General features: G+C 51.7%; 1 protein-coding gene across 2 annotated transcripts; it reads left to right on the top strand.

The window, feature by feature from the left end:
- Window positions 1-620: 620 nt before the first annotated feature.
- DESI1 (desumoylating isopeptidase 1) lies at window positions 621-17976 on the top strand. Of its 2 annotated transcripts, none has more exons than XM_027872994.1 (6): window positions 621-765; window positions 9163-9184; window positions 10221-10290; window positions 12820-12929; window positions 13658-13780; window positions 14552-15715. In XM_027872994.1, the coding sequence occupies exons 1-6, from the start codon at window positions 678-680 to the stop codon at window positions 14961-14963; spliced, it is 825 nt and encodes a 274-aa protein (XP_027728795.1). In that variant the 5' UTR covers window positions 621-677; the 3' UTR covers window positions 14964-15715. The 2 variants fall into 2 exon arrangements, with proteins under 2 accessions (XP_027728795.1, XP_027728804.1); XM_027873003.1 differs by lacking the exon at window positions 14552-15715 and adding an exon at window positions 15722-17976 and having other exon boundaries at window positions 635-765.
- Window positions 17977-20580: the final 2604 nt, after the last annotated feature.

Here is a 20580-nt window from a genome sequence, read left to right on the forward strand (position 1 = left end):
CAAACAGGGTGAAGTGACTTGTCCGGAGTCACAAGCTAGTGTCTGAGGCCAGATCTGAAGTCAGGAAGAGAAGTCTTCCTGCCTCCAGGCCCGGCACTAGCTGCCCGATAATAGCACATTCGCAGAGTAGTTCCTTCTTTGGAGGACCCCCCCCCGCAAACCCCACCATGATCTTAACTGAAAACGGGCAGGTGGTGCTGGCCATGCGCAGTAAGCCTTCCCCAAGCGCTACAGCACTGGTCCCGGCCCCTCTCGAAGGGCGGGGGGGGGAGGAGGCGTAGGTCCTGCCTGTCCCGCCTGTCCCGCCTGTCCCGCCCCCCGCCCCAACGGTTTCGGGAGGATTCGCGGAGGGCGCTGGTGCACATGCGCAGCAGGTCATCGGGGCTCCTCGCCTCCTCCCCCCCTGCCGGCGTCTGCGGGCGCCCTTCGACCTCGGAGTCGTGACGTCGCCGGGCGGCCGAGGGGCGGGGCGCCGCGGCGTGGGCGGCGTCGCGCAGGAGCAGTCGGGCCCGGACGGCATCCCGCCTCCCGGCCCTCTGTCACCTCACAGTCGGCGTTGCCGGGCCCGAGCCGGCCCGAGTCTCCCAGCCCCGACGCCGCCGGGCCTCTGCCCACCGCCCCGGTCGGTGCGCGGCACGGAAACGGAGAAGACGCCGCCGCCGCCGCCGCCGGCGTCGATGGAGCCGACGAACCTGTACCCGGTGAAGCTGTACGTGTACGACCTGTCCAAGGGCCTGGCGCGGCGCCTCAGCCCCATCATGCTGGGTGAGCGCGGGGCCGGGGGGGGGGTCCCCCTGCCTTTGTGACCTTGGGCTCGTCACTGCCCCTCTGCGTCCCGTGTCCCGTCCCGGGACCAGCTCTGGGGGGGACTCGGGGCTCTCGAGGTGAGTGAGAGATCCGGGCAGAGAAGCCCCCCCCCGTCCCCCACTGGGCTGGGACAGGAAGTGGGGGTGGAGGGAGCAGGACCCCGGGGTGAAGCCGCGGGGCGCAGGGTGAGCTTCCGGGTCGAATGCTTTGGGCAGCCCGGTTTATAAACCGAACCGAGACCCTGCGCTAGGGGCCGGAGGGGCACCGAGGTGGGGGAGGAGGGCGAGGGACGCAGCGACCGTGACCCAGTGAGAGCCCGGCCCGGTCCGGTCCGGTCCGGTCCGCTCCAGCGAAGCGCCACCCGAACAGAGGGATCGCTCTGGCCTTGTCGGAGAAGGCCCCGGAGGGTTTTGGAGAAAGGAAGTGATTCGTGATCCGAGGGAGACCTTCCTCATGGGGGGGGGCAGGTGATTGCTGCTGTGTTAGAGGAGGAAAGGAAATACACTCGTGAATTACCTAATTTCTACAAATGAAAACCTCAGTTCAGTACAGACCAAGACCTAATGGGATGGGGTGATGCCATTCGTCAGAATTCTGTGGAACAAAAAAGATTCCTCATTCAGTGCATTTCAAGTCATACCTAACAAAACTCCGCTTTCAGAGGCGGCCCTTTAAGTGTGCCTGGCTAGACCCTGCCTTCCTGGGTCACTGGCCCCCACACTTTGTAAGCATCCCTTATACCTGTGAGGCTGACTTGTGATTCTTTACTTTTCACTGGGGGAGGGGGGGTGCTAAAGGTCAGGACTGAAAAGCTGGAGTCCTTACAGGCATATCCTTAGTACCTTTCTAGTTTTAACTTGAGCTGGACATGATTTTGACTGATTGCTAGAGGAGAAATTCAGGAAGTGTGAGAGTCACAACTGAGAGAGGTGCTTAGTCCCTAATGATTACAGTCCTGTTTCAAAAGATAAACAGAGAGCTTGGAACTGAGCCCTGTGGTTTGCCCATTAATAATGAGAAGGCAAATTGAGAAGGTTTCCTGGATGCATGGAAAAGGAAGTTGGAACAACTTTCTGCTTCTCGGGATGGGGGGGATTCCCATCTGGGCCCAGGAGAAGGCTCTTCTGGCCATCTGTGCTGATGCCCTCTTCTTCAGCCCTTCCGGGCCTCTGTAATGCTAAGTGGCTCCTGGGCTGTCTCCTCTTCTTTGGGCCACGCGCAAGGTGATGTTAGTAACCTTTGGAATTGAAGACCAGACACGTCTACATGAGTTTTCTCCCACGCCTTAAAGCCACATTAGATCCGAATTTCATGCAGTTCTCATTTCCAACCAAAGTGTGTCCCTCCCCCCCCCCCATATCAAGGACACTGTGACCATTAATGGTTTTGTCATTTTTAAACCATCAGTGCAGTGAGCTTCCTCATTTGGCCTAATTGCCTTCCCACTGTCTGATGTAATTCCAGCTCTGTTTGGAGGTAGGAGACGTGGATTTGAATCCTTGCCCTGCCACGTATTACAAATCTCTTAGCCTCAGTTTTCTCATCTGTAAAATGGTAAAACAAAAAACCAACCCAATACCGTTATTACCTGCTTCCCAGGGTTATTGTGAAGAAAGACTTGTTTGCCTTAAAGGGCTGTCTTTTTAAATGGGAGCCGCTCCTCTTCCACCTTGCCTTCATCCAGTCTCTTTGAGGAGGAAATTCTGGTTTTGCTTTCAAGAACATGGGATCAGTCCAAGGCTACAGTCCAACATTCCCTCCCCCCATTTTACAGAGGAGGAAACTGAGGCCCAGGGAAACTAAACGGATGGCTTACCCAAGGTCATAGGTAATAAGCCTAGGAGACAGAATTTGAACCATGTCCTCTGGCTCCAGAGCCAGTACTTTGTCTACTATGTGGCATCCATGTTTCTTTGGGCCAAGTGGAAAGTGTTTCTGAAGTTAGCCATTGTTTTTCAGAGATGGAAATAAATGCCTCCATTGTTCGAGCTGAAAATATTCTCTTGTCCAACTCTGTCAGGATTCACACGAGCGTTACCTTTGGCGTTCACCATTTTGTACACTCCTACCGTCTTCCAGCTTTCTACTTTCCGTTTGGAGCAGTCCTGACATTTTTAGTTTGCCCTCGGGAAGCCATCATCCTGCGCTCCCCCATCCCTCCGAGGATTTTAGGCTTCTTCCCTGGGTCTCTCTGTCCTCACTACAGTATAAGATCAGAATTGCAGTAAATGAGGTCACATCTTGTTGCCTGCTCCTTCTCTGCATGGTACAGGCTCCAGACAATGTGATTAACATATTTAGTTTGAAGGTTCTTATGGCCACTTTCTCACTGACTGTGGAAACGCCCCTAAAGTTTGTCCCTCAGTGCTTACACTTCGAATAGGTGTAGACAGGCGATCAAACCCCTTCTGTCCTTTCATCCTTGTAAGGCACCAAATCAGCTGTCATGGTTGTCCTTCGGTCCTTCCCCTTAGAGCTGCTCTCTGAATTCTGGTGACCGCTTTCTGTGTTAAGGGACATTAAAAGGAACACAGTTTTCTCATGACCCGGGAAACTTTACCCTCCTCCGGCCCTTTGCTAGCTGCTTGCCTGCTGCAACACAGGGTTCGCTTTCATATTTTTTTGGCAGGCACATCTCAAAATGATTCTTCAATCCAAGGACATGGGGACTTTCTAAGAAATATTAATATCTTATGTGCTAGGCAGATTTGGGCGGATGATACCAAAGAGAGAGCCCTTCCTTCATGGAGGTTGTGACTGTCATTTATAAACATGATTCATGAGGGTTATAAGACAAGTTTTTAGAAAATGTCAAATTGTTAGCTGAAAGCAGTAAGTGCCGGTAAGATAAAGACCATGTATGGGCCAGAGTGGCCTTGCAGTATATGATCCAGTTAAACCTGTTCAGATTTTTCGTCGTGCTTTAATAACCGTCTATCAGGTTCTATATTGGATTCATTGGGCTGTTTGGATTCGTGTCTGACTAATGCAATTACTTTTTTTTTTAAATAATATTTCCCCCCCAGTTACGTGTGAAAACAATTTTTAACATTGGGTTATTGGTTTTTTTAAAGTTTTGAGTTCCAAATTCTGTTCCTCCCTCTCTCCTCTTCACCCCTCCCCAAGACAGTAAGCAACTTGCTATAGGTTATACCTGTAATGCAATTTCTTCATTTGTAAAATGGAGATAACATTAATACACCCCCTTTTCTGGGTTGCTTTGCTGCAAGGCATAACTTAATAAAAATTATTGGCAGACAGTGTAACAATCTTGATTTAACATATCCCCTCAAGCATTATGAGAAGGAAGTCATCAATGGATTATTTATTACAAAAAATTCATTCCTTTGCTGGAAAAATCTTTGTCTTTTAGAGTTTTTAAAGTGGCAAGTGGAATAAAGCTTTTTACCTTTTTGGGGAAAGTATCATCATAATCTGGAAGAGGACCTTTAGAGGCCATTACAGATGAGGAAACTGAGGCCCAGAGACTCGACTGAGTAACTTGTTCAAGGTCAGTTAGTCTAGGATGGGGTGGGGAACCTTCGGCCTGGAGGCCACAGTGTGGCCAAAGGTTCCCTTCCCCTGGTGTAAGAGATGGTAATTCAGAAAAAAAAAAAAGAGACAGAGAGAGAGACAGGAATTCAGATATGCCCAAAGATGCCATTTTGATTTCATGCCGTAGTTTCTTGTGCCTAAAGCTGATCTGCACCACTGCTGCCGCTGAGGAATGGCCTCCTTTCACCTCATCCCCATTTCACAGCCACCTTTAGTATCAAGGACCCACTGTTGAAGTCCCATACTCACCCTCTGCAGGCATTGCCCTTGGCAGCTGGCCTGGGACAGAATATTGAAGAGTTTTTGATGTTGCTGATTTTCCAGGTACGGTTGCATATAGCAAACATTAAGTGTGTTGGGGAATTAATGAGGAAGCAGTTACTGTCTGACTGGCTGGCTGGCCAGTCAGGGCCTCCCCTCCATAGAACCCTCCATCCTAGGTCACAGTGGGGTTCTAGACAGCTGTCAGTCTGTAGAGCCCCTGGTCCTGCCCTGCTTTCACCGCTGCTTTTCATAAAAGCTGACCAGGAAAAAATGGAACACAAACGGTAGTATTAACAAATAAGTACACATCTGTAAAGATTTTTGCCATTTGGAACCCCGTAATTTTTGTTTTCCCTCTAAACCATACCAACAATGATGCTGTGTCCTTTTGACACATAGATTAAATAAACTCTCGGCCATTAGGACATGTGTTTTGAGTCCTGACGAATTCCCAGATTCTCTCTTAGACCCCTTGTGACCCCTTTGTGACCCTGGCCTACATCAGTGAGACAGAGCAGACTGGCAGCATTGGGCAGCAAGGAGAGGCTGATAGGTGAGCCAGGGCAGAACCTCGTTGGCCTAAGTCGGCCATGGGCCTAGCATGACCTTGATCTCCCTCGAAGGCCTCATTCACGCCAGGCTTCGGTCCAAGAGACTAAATGCCACCAGCTTTTCCAAGTTATGGAAATGGACATGAGCACAGCCCTTCCCCTACCCTGAGTAAAGGAAGCTTTGTTTTAAACGAAAACTTTGGTGCTGGAAAATCTATGGAGCAGGAGAAAGCACCTGTCACTGTGTCTTAGGGAAGGGGAAGGAATAAGTCAGTGGCTGACATATACCAGCCAGGCCGGCCTGGCAGCTACAGCTGGGTCACTGAGGGTGACTTGGTTCTGTCAGGTTTGTGCTACCTGAAGGCCATCCTCATTTCCCTGGTCTTCATGTTGTCCCCACATAACGTTAGTAAGGGAGCTGTTGTTATCCCCATTTCACTGCAGAATTTGGGATTGAGGACCGCGGGATACTGGGTGTTCCTTTCCTTCCCACCCCTACTTCCTATGGCCTCTTTCCTGTACATTCTCCACAGAAGTCTGCTTGGCATTTTGGGCTCCCCCAGGGTGACTCCCTGCCCTGCCATGGGCCTGCTCTTGCCACCTGGGGCTTGTCTCACAACCCAGCCTCTTGGCCACTTCTTCCAGCTCTTCACTGGTGGAGAGTTGAAGCCAGTTCAGACCCACCATATGCCTCCCAGTCATCGCCCTTTAATAATGTACCCCATTTATAGAGAGCTTTTTAAAGGTAGGCAAAGCACTTCACAAACATCTCATTTGAACCTCATGACAACCCTGGGAAGCAGATGCAATTGTCCATTTCACAGATGAGGAAATGGAGGCAGAAGGTCATTAATGACTTGCCCAAGGTGACCCAGCTAGTAAGTGCCCCGCAGTCTGTCCACTGTGAATGCCACAACTTGAGCCCTTGGGTCACTGTTTTTCAGACCCGCTCTCTGAGACGCCCTGAGACTTCAGGGCCTTCAGCCGGACCCTCAGGGGCACGGTTGGCCTGGGTCAGCAGCTGCCTCCATCTTGGTCGTCTTTTTGTGCCTTCATTTCTACCTCTCCGTGCAGGGGCTGAATCCAAGTGGAGCGGCTCAGCTGTCACTCGTCCTCCTTCCTGTTTCCTTCTCACCATCCTCAGGGTGGGCTGGCTCAGCTGGATCCCTCAATAAGCTTTTCCATAAACTCGTTCTCGGCATCTCCCAGCTTTCTGAGCTGACACCAGTCCCCCTCACCCATTCCTTCCCAGGTGCCTTCCTTGGCAGCCATGACTGCACATGTCAGGGAGGATACTTTGGCCGGTCCTTAGAAAGCAGCCATTGCATGGATGGGGGAAAAGGAGGCAAAGCTGACTTAAATGGGCTGCCTCAGGGAGAAAGACAGGCCTTGAGAGTGACCACTTGTTGGCTGATCCGGTCTGGACCGGCCGTGTGTGCTCCACTAGCCTCCTGCGTCATCCAGGGCCTTCCGGCCAGGAAGCGCCTTCTTTTCTTCTGTGACCCAGAGGCCAGCGACAGTCCTTAGGCCTGTGGTGGCTGGAGCTCATCTCCCCACAGAGTCAGCGCTGGAATACGGGAGGCTAAATTCTTCTTTTCTTTCTGCTGTTTTGTGTCAAAACTTCCCTTTTCCTGTTGAGGGTGCCAGCGTCCCACCCACCCACATTCCTGGCTCGAGAGTCATTCTTCACTCCCCCGCGTCCCTGTAAAGGAATCAGTTATCAAGTGCTGTGAAGTTCCTGTCACCCCTCCCTCTGCCACCTTAGCTGTGCCTTGCCTTGCGCTTCTTGTTTCCCATCACTCCTTCATCTCTCTTCCCATCTCTTCCATCTCTCCCAGCTTCCAAATTTATCTTCCTGAAGGACGGGTGTGACTAACTGTATATCATTTCCCTGTTAGAAAACCTCTTGCTTCAAGGACAAAATTCAGACTCATGAAGCCTGCTGCAGCCCTCCTCTTGTCTGCCTTTCCAGCCTTATTATCGCAGATCATTCCCTGTCACCCACTCAACATTCCAGCCCGACCAGACTGTGGTCCTGCTGTTCCCTACAGTAGAGGGTGCATTCCCACAAGCCGTACTCCATCCCAGGCATCCCTCCCCTTTCCAGACTCAGCTCGTGCCCACTCCTTCCTAAAATGACCTTGGATCATTGTCTCTACTTGTGCATATGCCATACTTCTTAATAAAATGCAGGGGGGTAGGCACCTTTCTGGCCTTATCTTCGGGTTTTCAGCAGTCAGCCCAGGATTCTATCCACAGAGCAGGCCTGGCATTACTTTGTGTGAGTCAGTTCAACATAGCCCCCTACATCTGGTTTGAACAGCACAAGGATGAAATGTGAATATGTGCTAGAGTCTCTTTGGTGAGATTGTTTAGATTTGTTTCTTTTTGCTTTTCCAGCAAGTCTGCTCTCTACTGCTTTGGGCATTTGGGAGAGCCTTTAGCCCTTTTCCCAAAGGGACCATAAGGTACAATAATTAGATGTCAGCAGGTTAGGTCACTGAGGGAGAGTAATTTTTTAATATATTTTCTTTCTAAAGAAGAAAATCTGAGCAGTAAAAACTTTTAAAAAAAGGGAATGAGGGTTTCCATCTTAGATTTCACAGTTCACCTTGGAAGGCAGATATCATTAGTACCATGTGAATGAGAGTTTTTCCAAGGTTCTCCACCATTTTCTGGAAGCCTCCAGGGCTGGGCAGCCTGCGGCCTCGAGGCCACGTGGGGCCGTCTAGGTCCTCAAGTGCAGCCTTTTGACTGAGTCCAAGTTTTACAGAACAAATCCTTTTATTGGAGATTTGTTCTGTGAAATTTGGATTCAGTCAAAGGGCTGCACTTGAGGACCTCGAGGCCACAGGTTCCCCACCCCTTCTCTTGGCCCTTGCCTGCAAAGAGGCAGATTTCCCCTTTTCCTATAAGAGGAGGTAGGTGCATTAGGGGTGACTTTGGAGATTATGCACAGATGAGCCAGGGCACAGGGCAGAACAACGCTCCTTAAAGTTGGGGTGTATCTGTGTTAGTGCATTGAGGTCAGAATTCTACCTAAGAGTTCTTGGTTGTGACCCACATTCACCTTCCCTCTACTATTTGTACTGGAATTCCACATTCACATCATGGGCCAAGAACTTTAAACCTTTTTATAGACCTGGAATATATTCTAGTGAGTTTATTATTAACCAGGCTATCCCAGAATTGCGTAAAAATAATCTGGGCTCTAGCAAAAACTCTTAGCAAATAGCAACCACATGACAAGATTTAATGACTGTGGGGTTGGGAGGAGGAGCGAGCCCTCTGGGGTGTTGTTGGGACTCTAAAAGGGAGGGCCATATTGGCAGTATCCATTAAGAGTTACAAAACTGGGGGCAGCTAGGTGGCACAGTGGATAGAGCACCAGCCCTGGAGTCACAAATCCAGCCTCAGACACATAACACTTACTAGCTGTGTGACTCTGGGCAAGTCACTTACCTCCATTGCCTCACTTTAAAAAAAAAAAAAAAGTTACAAAACTGGTCATGCTTTTTGACCCACTGATTCTCTCTCTGGGACTTTATAACAATATCATAAAAAGGTCTGTATCTGTATAAGAATATTTCTAGAGGCCATATTTGTAATTGCAGAAAAAGGACTCGATCTAAGTCTAAAAACTGGAGAATGTCTGAAAAAGTATTGAATGTTAATGTAAAGGAATGGGCAGACTTGTATGAAGTAACTCGTTGCCAGCTCACGCAAACCATATATGTATTTGGTAAAGCCAAGTTGAGGGCAGCCGAGCTTTGTCCAGATTTGGTTCTGGGGCAGGTGGGGCAGCAGGACACTTTTCTTTGTTACTGTGGTGACAATTTGGTATAATATAACAAGGGTTTTGTGGATGGTTTTAGTTCTTATTCTTTTTGCACTTAGTGGATTATTTGTTTTTGTTGGCGGTTACTAGTAAATTCACGTTGCCCAGTCTCAAATAGTTAAATTTAATATCTTCTTCTTTTCACAGGGAAACAGCTGGAAGGCATCTGGTAAGTTGTTGGACTTTTCAATCTTGACTGGGTCGATTGGTTTATGGAACACACAAGTGCCACCATGCCCTGGAATCCGCTGTAGTCCCCAAACGACTTTTAGCTCCTAACTTGACACGTAGACCCACTTCCCATTTATTTTAAATTTGAAGATGTAAGGGTTGACTCCATTCCAAGCAGCAGCACGGTGTAATGAGAGGACCTTGGCCTGGAATCAGGAGCCCTGAATTCTGGTCCTGCTTCTGGCCTTTGCTAGCTTTGTGACCTCTCTGGGCCTCAGTTCTCTCTTCTTTATGGTCATATCCAGCCCTGGCGTTCTGTGAATTGAATTTGGAAGGGTGGAGGGGACTCATGCCCACCAGGTGCCCGATTGTAGCCAAGCCTACTAACTAATCACTGAGCCTTCAGACCTCCTGTCTCTGTTTTATCCCTCATGCCCTTGCCGCGTTCCTCTCTGCCAAATGCCCTGAGCTGGGCGCTCCAGGGAAATGATGAGCGAGGCCACTTAAGCTTGGGTTAAATATCAGGTTGACCGTTGTTATTTTGCCAATAACTGGATCTCAGTGTGTGGGCACTTTTCCATGGAATTGATCCATATTCAGGCTTGTTTGGCCCTCCTTTTTCAAAACTGACCCAAGGTAGCTGTGAAGGAAGTTGGAAAGGTCTTTAGGTACCACGCAGAGCCACGTTCTTGAAACATCCTCGGGAAGCTTCACGGGCCGGCCTCCCAATGCCCGTCTCCCTGCCGCTTTAGGCTGGAGGTAGGCTTGAGTTGTTGGTTTGGTTTTGTTAGCCGTTGAGATTGCTGCGCGCTTTGCAGGCTTCCCTTCCAGCAAATGGTCTGGAAACGACTTGAGCAATCTCTCCCCCCCCACCCCCTTTCTCACCTGCCAGCAGGGTGCCACCTTTTGTGAATCTTAGCAGAATTGTCTCTATCCAGGCATAGGCGTGCGCCCTCCCGAAAGCCTGTGTGTTTCCCTCCAGTTGCTTTTGAATGTCGGTTTTCCGCTTACCCTGGCTTTCCTCTCCACGGCAGGCACACCTCCATAGTTGTTCACAAGGACGAGTTCTTCTTTGGCAGTGGAGGCATCACCAGCTGTCCGCCCGTAAGTGCCTCCCGCCTTTGCTGCCTCTGATCCCCCTGTGATTCCTGCAGGAGAGCAGATTGGGTTACTCAGCTTCCCACTGAATGCCATAGATATGCTTTAAAAGCTACGTTTCTGAGACCTTCTTCCATACCATCCCCTACCAGATTTACCATCTCTCAGGGCTGTTCTTGCCAGTCTGCTGAAGTTGTGAGTGAGGACCAATTGTTGGGTAGATCTCCTCTAGAGGATTTATGAAGAGAGATGAACAAGAATCATACAGAGCTAAAAGGTGTCTCTGAGCTGCTGTCTGCCCTGTGGAGGCGGTGGGTGGGGGTAGGGCACCCTCATCCGTGAGACTGTGGCTCTACTGGGGCCTGTTTTGTCGCCTGGTCACTCTTGATTGTTTCTTCCCTTGGCTCTCTGGAGTAGTCAGAGGGCCCCTCGTGCCTGGGATTTGACCACATACTGCTACAGGGCAGTCAGCATTTCGAAACCAACCATTGGCCCAACCTTCCAAATAAAAAATGATAATAATAATAACTTGATTGTCCATAAAAATATCTCATCCTACCGAGTTTTTGCCTCTTGAATTTCCAAAGGAAGAAATGGCATATTTTTTCATGGGTTAGACTATAGAGAAATAGATTGTTAAATGAAGCACCTTCTGGTGCCCTGGCCCCTCCATTTGTGAATCAGAGTCAGGGTCCACATGACTGCACACACACCTGCCTCACAAATTACACGGATTAGCAGCCTGGCCTGAAACTCGGGCTAGTGGAAGTCAGGTTTAGATCTTCCCAACATGTGCTGCTTAAGCTCCAAGTGGATGCAGGAACTCCAGTTAATAGAGAGATTACGGGAAAAGGGAAGAAAAGACTTTTCAAAATGATGGCTAGGGGAAAATTCTTAACTGAAGAAGGAATAGAGATGATCACAAAAGACCAGGTGGACGCTTTTGAGTACATAAAATTAAAATGCTTTTTGCACAAGCAAAACCCATGCAGCTAGAAGTAAAACAAGAAAAAAATCCTTGAAGCAAATTCTTCTGCTAAAAGTTTGTGAGGGGCAGCTAGGTGGCGCAGTGGATAGAGCACCGGCCCTGGAGTCAGGAGGACCTGAGTTCAGATCCGGCCTCAGACACATAACTCACTAGCTGTGTGACCCTGGGCAAGTCATTTAACCCCCATTGCCTCACCCCCCCCCCCAAAAAAAAAGTTTGTGAAAGTCCAAGGAGAAGATGCAGAGGAAATCGATACAAACAGGTAAGAACAAGAACCCTTCCCTAATAGAAACGTAAGCGATCAACAACCATGGGAAATAATAAGAAAAAAGTGACCAGCAAGCAGCTGCTGAGTCAGACAGGTGCCCTAATGCATGTGGGGTGGGGGGCTGTTAAGAGGGTCATTTATCCTGGAAAGCAATTGGGAACTCCCGTCCCCTCAAAGTCCTGCTGCTGGGGGTTCACAGTGGCTCAGGGCAGGCACGTGCCCTCAGCGAGGTCAGACAGTCGGAAAGGACCCATAGCAGGATTTTTTGTTGTGTCCAAAAACCGGAAACACATCAGGGTTGCATCAGTTAGGCAGCGGCTGAACAAAATGAGATGTTACTGTGCTGTAAAAACTGATGCCTCATAGATTCAGGGAAATGTCCAGATGGATGCCCAGGTGATTTATGTCAGGGTAAATAAGCAGAACCAGGAGATGGGTTTTCGCAGTGCCCACAGTAATGTAAATGAAGGCGCTTTGGGACCCTTCAGAACTCTGGCGAGGGCCGTGACCAATCCCAGCTTTAGGAGCCCATCTATGCCCCTAGGCAGCAATCGCTGGCCTGAAGGTGAAGAAGGACATGTGCCTTTTCAGACGTGGCCAACATGTTGGTTTGCTTTGCCGATCTGTTACAAGGGAGAGTTTCTGGGGGTGGGGGGGATGGGGGGCCGGATAATCATGCAAAAAAAAAATGTGACAAATAAAACATCTGGAAACTCCCCAGAAGAGTGGAAGTGAATTCAGAATGGGACCCAGACACAAGCAAAGAGGCTTCGTTACTGTCGAGGTGTTTAATATACACTTAAGCTCTATGCAACAGATATGCACAGTTTCATAGACAGGCTTTTTAGTTCTTTGTCTTTCTAAATGTTCATCTTTAAGTTTGCAATTAAAAAAAATTAAAGAAAGGGAAAAAAAGCCTTCCGACTAGCATGAGGAGAGGCAGGAGGCTGGGAAATGGGCACTGGGAAGTGCCTGGAGCCCCCAGCAGTGCTTGGGCTGCTCAACCTTGTTCAACCAGACGACTGGCTGTCTGGGAAAGTTTGAGGGCTAAGAAGGGGCTGCTGATTGAGTTGGCTTGGTGTTTCTGTCCCTGTCGGAGGGCCGCCCTGGGCTCCGATCATGGCTCGGCTCCCCCTCTGAAAGGAGCTGCTTGGACCCGGTGACCTCGAGGGTCACTCCAGGTCTAGATGGAGACCCTTGGGGTCGTCCCTTTTCAGAGGTTCTGGGGAAATTCTCAGGGGTTGGTGATTGGCCTAATACTGTTGGCTCACCCTTGCAGGGAGGGACACTGCTTGGGCCTCCTGACTCAGTGGTAGAAGTAGGGAGCACCGAAGTTACCGAAGAAATCTTCCTGGAATACCTGTCTTCCCTAGGGGAGTCCCTGTTCCGGTGAGTTGAGGGCAGCTCAGTCTGGGTCAGGAGGGGTTGGGGGGAGGGCTTCACAGCCCTGCCTGGCTAAGCTGGGCCGGGGCTGGCACACCCGCCATGTCCTGTGCTGTGTCTTCTCAGATTCTCTTGGCATGGCATGGTGGCGGGGGGGGGCGGCCTGGGAAGTGTAAGACCCCTCAAAACCTGCTTTCGGACTACCCCACTGGGAGGGGAGGGCACCCAGGAAGAGGCTTGTACCAAAAAAACCTGCATCCGTATTGAATTGTTGTCACAAAACCCCAATCCCCATTTCTTGGAGCCCCAGGGTTCCATGACACGTGGTTTGGAAAATGCTGATCTGGTCCAACCTGCTTGTTTTACAGAAGAGGAAATTAAGCCTCAGAGGAGGGAAAGTGACTTGCCCGAGGTCACACAGGTGGTGAGGGTTGGAGACAGGCTAAACTACTAGGTCTTCTGACTCCTGATCCAGGGCTCTTTTCCTTTGCATCAGGCTGGCTTCCTAAAATTAGCTAACCAATATTTCCCTAGGCTTTTTAGAGTCCACAAAATGTTCTCTCCACACTTTCTCCCTTGATCCTCCTAAACCTGTGAAGTAAATAGGTCCTCCCCATTTTATAGAGAGGGGACTGAGGGCCACATGAGCCCAGGAGACCTGCCCTTGTGGACTTTTAGCGAGTGTTGCGTTTTGGGGGTGCTCATGGGTCTCGTCTCCCCCTTTGCACGGACAGAGGTGAGGCCTACAATCTCTTTGAGCACAACTGTAACACATTCAGCAACGAAGTGGCCCAGTTCCTGACTGGAAAGAAGATCCCCTCCTACATCACAGACCTTCCGTCTGAAGTCCTCTCCACGTGAGTACTGCCCCCTTCTCCTCGCCTGTCATCTGGGGGGCCCTCGAGGTGGCCCCAGGGGCTCATCTCACCCTGACGCAGGCGGGGCAGGGCTGGGGAGGCCAGTGGCCAAGAGCCCGGGTGGCACCTGCGCGGCATCAGCTGGGGTCTCTGTGAGTGCTGGCGTGATCCTCACTGGGCCTCTGCCCACTGGAGGAAGGGATATGGACGCTCAGTCAGAAAGTGCCTGTCACTGGGAAGGCGCGGTTGGAGCAGCTGGCTCAGGCTGGTCTGAAGGGCCGCACCCTGCCAGGGCCAGGGCCAGATTCTGACGAGTTCTCGGAGGGACGGGCTTGGGGGAGCGCAGTTGGAAGGACCTAGGGAGATTCACGGGAGTAGAATTGACTGGTTGGTCTAGGACATCTTGGCGCCCTCCATTCCACTCAGGGGGCAGAATTGTTGTCCACGCTCCTCTGATGTCCCTCAGTTTCCTTCTGCTCCTTCTCTAGTGATTCTTTGTCCTCGTGCTCCTGCCTTGACTCTGGCCCAGCCACCCAGCTCCCATCTCTCAAGGGCTTTCCTCACAAGCACCTGGTGAGGCGGGAAGGGCTAGGATTGTCCCTATTGTACAGATGAGGGCCATGAGAGCTGATGGGACTTGCTCAGGGTTGCTGGTAATGAGCGGCACAGGCCTTAAGGATTCAAGTGCAGGTGGTCTGGCTGGATCCAGTGCTCTTTCCCCAGCACCCCAGCGTGGATGCCTCCGGGACATCCCTTGGTCACTCTTTCCAGTCCAGAGATTTCGGTTTCTGTGTGGGTAGAGGACAGAAGCTCGGGGCCAGAAGGGCCACCTCCAGAGCCCTTGATCAGCTCAGAGAAGATGCCCGTTCCCAGGAAGACAGCGATCGCTCACGTGTCCAAAACATGCCCCGTCGAGGAGGGACCAGCTCCCTCGCGGGTGTCACGGCCCAGCAAGGACAGTGCTCGGGATATAGATGTAAGAGCCAAGGACAGAGGGGGACATAGAGCGGGAGCGTCTGGACAGGCTGAGACCCAACGCCCAGGTGCTCCTAGCCGCGGAGGGCTGCAGGCCCCCTGGGCCTTCCCAACAGCAGGCCGGCCCACTGACCGAGCCCTCACACTCTGTAGTGCCATCTCAACTCGAGGGCTGCCTCCATCTGCCTGTTGGCTTTCCCTTGGGTGACCTGGGGGACGGGGCAGGTAGAGGTCCTAGCTGCAGGCTGTGCTTGGGGGCAGCCCCGGGGGGCTGATGCAGGCGCTTCTTGCTTCCTGGGCCTTGCTTGTGTCTTTGGGTACCAGGAGGGGCCCTGCTGGCAGGATTTGGGGTACGGTGTGGAAGCTGGTTCTCGGCTTGTGGTGTCAGCAGGGAGAGGGGCCAGGCCGTCCAGCCCTGCCTGGGTCACGCCTCCGAGGACCCGCTTGAGGCCCCTGCGTGTAGTTTTCAGAAGCAGCAGTTGTCCTTGGAGAATGGGAGGAGCACCAGTGGGTCCTCTTGGTGGGCTTGCACTTTAGAGCAACCTCTGAAAGGCTCCAGACGCCTGCCTTTTTGTCAAAGAGACACTGGGGCTCCTTGAGCAAGATTCAAGGAGCAGAGAAGTGGCACGCACAGTTTGTGGTCACTGGGGTCCAAGTGAGTGCCATCGCCAAGTACTAGGAGGGCTCCCTAGAGCGTGGATGTCCAGCAGGATCAGTCCCTGTGTGGCCTGATCCACACAATCCAGGCAGCCCCCAGGGAGCTCCTTGGAGGGGAGGGAGGGGAGGAGGGAGGAAGGACAGGTCTGTGCTCATCCCAAGCCTGGAAGCAAAGGATTTACAGGACCAAGCCCAGGGTGACTGAATCCTGGAGGCTGGCCAGCATCGCTCAGTAAGCTGTGCCTGCCTCTCTGTTGGAGGAGAGCGTTGTGTCTGAAGTCTTCCCTCCTGTGTCGTCTTCTCCCACAGGCCCTTCGGACAGGCTCTGCGGCCTCTCCTGGACTCCATCCAGATACAGCCCCCTGGTGGGAACACCTTTGGCAGACCCAACAGCCAGAGCTAACGGGCCTGGGAGGGAGGGCCTCGCCTCGCCTCACCTCACCGCCACCGCCGACTCTCCAGGGCTTTTCCTTTTTAAAAAAACAAACCCTACCAGATTTCTATTTTATAATTTTACATCAGAGCTAACCACCAGGGGACGGCTTTTTAAATTTCCCAGGGAAGGAGATCACCGGGCTGTATGTAGGACAATGCTGCTAACAACCAGAATCAACGCCATCCCTTCTAACAGTATTATACTAATTTATTAAGGATGTCTTGTCTGTGAGTTCACTTTTGACACTGTTGGCTAAGCGTCCCCCACTCCACAGAAGGGGGGGTTGCTGAACCAGAAGAAGGCAGGGCCCCTCGGGGCAGGCCAGGCTTCCAGGGCCAGGGACACGTTGCCCAGCTCGAGGCCCTTGCCCAGGTGCTCCCGGCGTGGGGAGGCAGGTGAGTGGTGTGGCGGGCCAGGCTTCTATAGGTTGTAGGGGGAGCCCCGATGGCTTTGTTGTCTCTGGGCTGGAGGGGCAGGAGTCAGGGCTGACTGAATAGCGAACTCAGGAAGGAAGGAGACGGGCAAGCCATAGAACCACAAAGCCATGGCCTGCACCTCCTCAGACCTTGTTTAGCCTCCCGCCTCCCGCTTTGTGTGGAGCCGCTCCTGCTTAGCGCAGGCCTCTGACCTCTCACTGATCCAGCAGCCTTGATGACCCAGCCCCCCCACACATAGTCATATCTAGGCAGCCAGGCAGAGCGCTCCCCAGCCTCAGGCAGTGTGCTCCAGGCGTCCAAAGAGGAGCCCCCTCTTTAGGTGGCAAGTGAGGTTAGCGCTGTGTGTCTGATAGGAATCCTTCCACTGTCCCAATAGCATTTTGAAGACACACTTGAGTTTCTTTGCGTCATGGACCTGGCTGCAGGAGAGGCGGGGGCTGGGTAGAGTGGAGCCCCCTTCTGATTGCCTGGGAGGAATGGGTCTGAAGGATTCTCGGATCCCCCTTCTTTCTGAGCCCTCCCAGGCTATAAGTGCAAGTGGGCGCCTCAGAGCACGCTGCAGCCAGAACCTCCAGCCTGCCTCCAGCACTCCCTGCTGCCTCAGCCTGCTGGCGGCGGCTCAAATGTTGTCTTCATCTCGATGCGTGACCGCCACCACCCCTAAAAGTTAGTATTCTCTCAGTTCTTAGAGTCTGGCCTCTCTCAGGTGTTACACATGTGACCAGAAGTGTCTCAGGGACAGCCAGGTGTGATGTGGTAGGGTGTGCTGGTCCAGCAAGAGCAGCCCAGTTCTCTCGGAGGCCCGGCTCTTGCCTAGGGGTCTGGTCCTGGGGGAGCAGGGCAGGGCCCTACAGGGACCAGGAGCTGAAGGCTTGGGGCCCACCAGGAGCCGCTGCTTGGCATCATGGCATCACGCCTCCCCACTAAGCTGCTTTTGTTCCGTCCAGAGGCAGGAATGCAGTAGCCCCTTCCCCATGCCTGGAAGCACTGAACACCTTTCAGCCTTCCATGGGAGGGAGATTGGGGGAGTCACCGCCACCCTCTGGTGGGCTGGGGGGGCACTCAGGGCAATGGGCACAAAAGCAGATCACGAGCTTGGAAGCTAGTGTAGACAGCTGCCTTGTGAAGGGGAAGCCCTATGTTGGGGGGGGGGGTTGGTTGAAGAAATTGGTTTTTAATAGTTATTTTTTTCAATTGAGCATTTATGTTCTTTCCCTCTCACCCCCCTCCACTGAAGAAGGAGGGGAAGAGTCACTTTAACAGTTAAGCATTGGTGCACAAAACAAATCCCCACATTGTCCGTGGTCAAACATACATGTCTCAACCTCTGTCCAAGTGGCAGCTTATTCTCATGCACCTTGATGGATAACTAAGTGACCATTGAATTCTTGAAGCTCAGGCACTGGTCAGCGCTGCTCGGCCTCCCCTCCCCCCAGACTCAGGACTGTGCCCTCTGTGACTTGCCTGGCCCATGAGGCCGCGCGGGTCTCAGGAGGGGGGCGAGCCGTCGGGCCGGGCATGTTACTGCACAGGACCGCAGACATGCTTCCCCCTTCCTCAAATGAAATGAAGCCTGTCCTCTGCCATGTCCCTTTTCCCCTCAAGTAAGCCAAGTGAGTAACCGTTATCTGGGACGGAGGTGTTTGCTAGCTGATCTGTTTCTATAATGCAATAAACTTGTGTGTCCTGTTTGCCTCCTATTTCTATTGGGGGAACGGGGTAGTGGGCAGTTTCCATCATGGGACCTAGGGCCCTGCTCTACTCTCCTGCCTTAGCTTAGCCCCCAAAGTGCCCGTGTGCCCAGGATAGGTGGGTGGGCAGACCCTTATAATCGCCGTTCAGTTCCTCTGTTAGATTACACTCCCCCTCACTTGTCTCACCTTCGCTGAACTGGAAAAGGTCTGTGGCTAGATTGCTTTGTCATCATCCTTTGTGGGGAGGGGATGAGCATTTATAGAGCACCTACTCTGTGCCAGGCATTGTGCTAATCATTGCTTTACGAATGCCTCATTTGATCTTTAACAACCACGTGAAAGAATGCTCCAAATCACTGATAACGAGAGAAATGCAAAGCAGACCAACCCTGCAAATCATCCAAGACAAATGATGAGACTCCCAAGTTAGAGGGGCTGTGGGCAGACGGGCACTAGGATGTGTGCGTCGGCGCTCGAGCTGCAAAGCTGGGCACTCATTTGGGAAAGTGGTTTGGGTCCGTAGCCTTTGACCAAGAGATTCCACGGGTAGGGAGCAAGTCCCCGTGCACAGCAGAATACGTATAGCAGCAAAGGACAGGGAATGGAGATGCCCATCGATGGTATGGGAATGGAATGGCGTGTCACTGCAGTAGAGGAGGAGGGCTGTGACCGCAGAGAAGCGCGGAAAGAGTGACCCAGTCTGAGTGAAGTCGGAGCCCGGAAGACATAAGCCCAGGAGGACTGACCACACCATGCGTGCAGAGGGAACAAAAAAGAGCTGAAAAGCCCCCAGGGCTGGGGACCCCAGCATTGTAGAACGCGTTTTCTGTGTGGTGATTGGATTTGCTGATTTGTTTTCTTTGTCCTTTTTTTTTTTTTTAAATATCCTTTGTTATATGGGATGACTCTTGGGCTTACTGGGGGAAATGCTGGTGATGTGAAAAAGCAGGGTAGATAGATAGTGATTGATTAGCTACAGATACATTTTTTAAATGTTAGCTACCACCACGAGGGGGCAGCTAGGTGGTGCAGTGAATAGAGCATGGGCCCTGGAGTCAGGAGGACCTGAGTTCAAACCCAGCCTCAGACACATAACATTCAATAGCTGTGTGATTCTGGGTAAGTCACTTAACCCCAACTGCCTCACCAAAATAAAAAAATGTTAGCTGCCACCCCGCCACATCTGGCTTTCCAGGTCAAGGTCAGGATGCAGTGACCACAATGGCCACTGGGTGGTGATGTGGGTCCATCTTCTCAGCTTCCATACTGTCTTTTGCCCCATCGAGAATATCCAGGGATGGGAAAGAGAATGGGTAGATTGATGCAGCTCCCCAGAGTAAAATGGGGAAGGGAAACTCGGATTGGGAGGAGAGGAGAGGGAAAAGGAGGAGGGACCTGGGAGAAGAGAGCAGTTACAGGAGTGGTGAAATGAATTGGTGCCATGGCCGGGGCACTGGATTGGAGAATTGGGAGTCCCGGGTTCTAGTCCCAATTCTTTCACTGGCAGCCTGCCTGGGATGAGTCATGTGCTAGTCTCTGGTCCTTTCTCTAGTTTTTTCTTCCCAAACAGGGTGGGGGCAGAAGGGCAGCGGATCTTGGTGTTGCTCTGTCCGTGATTCCTCCATGGAACAAAACGGGGATGCCCAGGAGTGTCCTTCCAGCCTGCCTCCAAGCCCTGTGCCCATGAGGTGGATTGGCAGTGTATTTCACATCTATAAGCCTCATTAACACAGAGCACTAAACAGGTCTAGTAGTCAACACTTAACGGATGCCCTAGAGAGCCAGGCCAGGACCCCGTGAGGAGGTTCAGTTGCCAGGCACTGTCTGTAGAGGATTAGAGAACTATAGAATCATCCACTCTGGGACCTTGGAGATCACCTCATTTTTCAGGTGGATAGACTGAGGTCACATGGCAGAGACCTGAACTCGGGCCCCCAACACGCAGAGACTCCATGTGCCAAACTTGCTAGGTCCCCTTCCCCACATAACCGTGCCAATCCCTTGCTTCTCTCTTCCAGCCCTTGCCAGTTGACTTAGCCTCCTACTTCACTGATGAGACTGAGGCCATCTGACTGCCTCCTTCTCACTCCCCCATCTCCATTCTTCAGACCTCAGCATCTCCCTAAGGAAGGAAGACTCCTCAGTAAAGGACAATCTCTCTACTGGTGTCTTTAATGCCAGGGTAGAGCTGGGACACATAGAAGTGAAGTCAGTCAACAGACATTTAATAAGCGCCTACTTTGTGCCAGGCACTGTGCTAAGTGCTGGGGATACAAAAAGATAGTCCCTGCCCTCCAGGAGCTTACAATCTGATGGAAGTCTTCTTTCTACCTTCCTGCTTCTGCCCAGGCTGTTACACATATCTTAATGTCCTCTCCCTATAAAGCTCAGCCCAAATGCCACCTCCTCCAGTAAGTCTTCCCTCATTGGCCCAGTTGGTAAACACTTTTCTCCTGGGGCCCCCCACAACTCTTTGCCTCTCCCTAACACTGAGCATGTGTGGTACTGTGTATTGTGGTTATCTTGTCGATCTCACTGGCCTATCTAGACTAGAATCCCTTTGAAGGCAAATAACTTGCCTTATTTAAATTTTGCCTCATT

This window comes from Vombatus ursinus, unplaced genomic scaffold, assembly GCF_900497805.2.
Source record: "Vombatus ursinus unplaced genomic scaffold, bare-nosed wombat genome assembly UNPS02003292.1, whole genome shotgun sequence".
Classification (NCBI taxonomy): domain Eukaryota; kingdom Metazoa; phylum Chordata; class Mammalia; order Diprotodontia; family Vombatidae; genus Vombatus; species Vombatus ursinus.

What these genes read in the sequence shown, in the direction of transcription:
- DESI1 (XM_027872994.1), top strand. Translation starts at nt 678, where the DNA reads ATGGAGCCGACGAACCTGTACCCGGTGAAGCTGTACGTGTACGACCTG. An exon ending in CCTCAGCCCCATCATGCTGG is followed by an intron (nt 766 to 9,162) that starts GTGAGCGCGGGG and finishes TTCTTTTCACAG; the next exon opens with GGAAACAGCTGGAAGGCATC. An exon ending in GCATCACCAGCTGTCCGCCC is followed by an intron (nt 10,291 to 12,819) that starts GTAAGTGCCTCC and finishes TCACCCTTGCAG; the next exon opens with GGAGGGACACTGCTTGGGCC.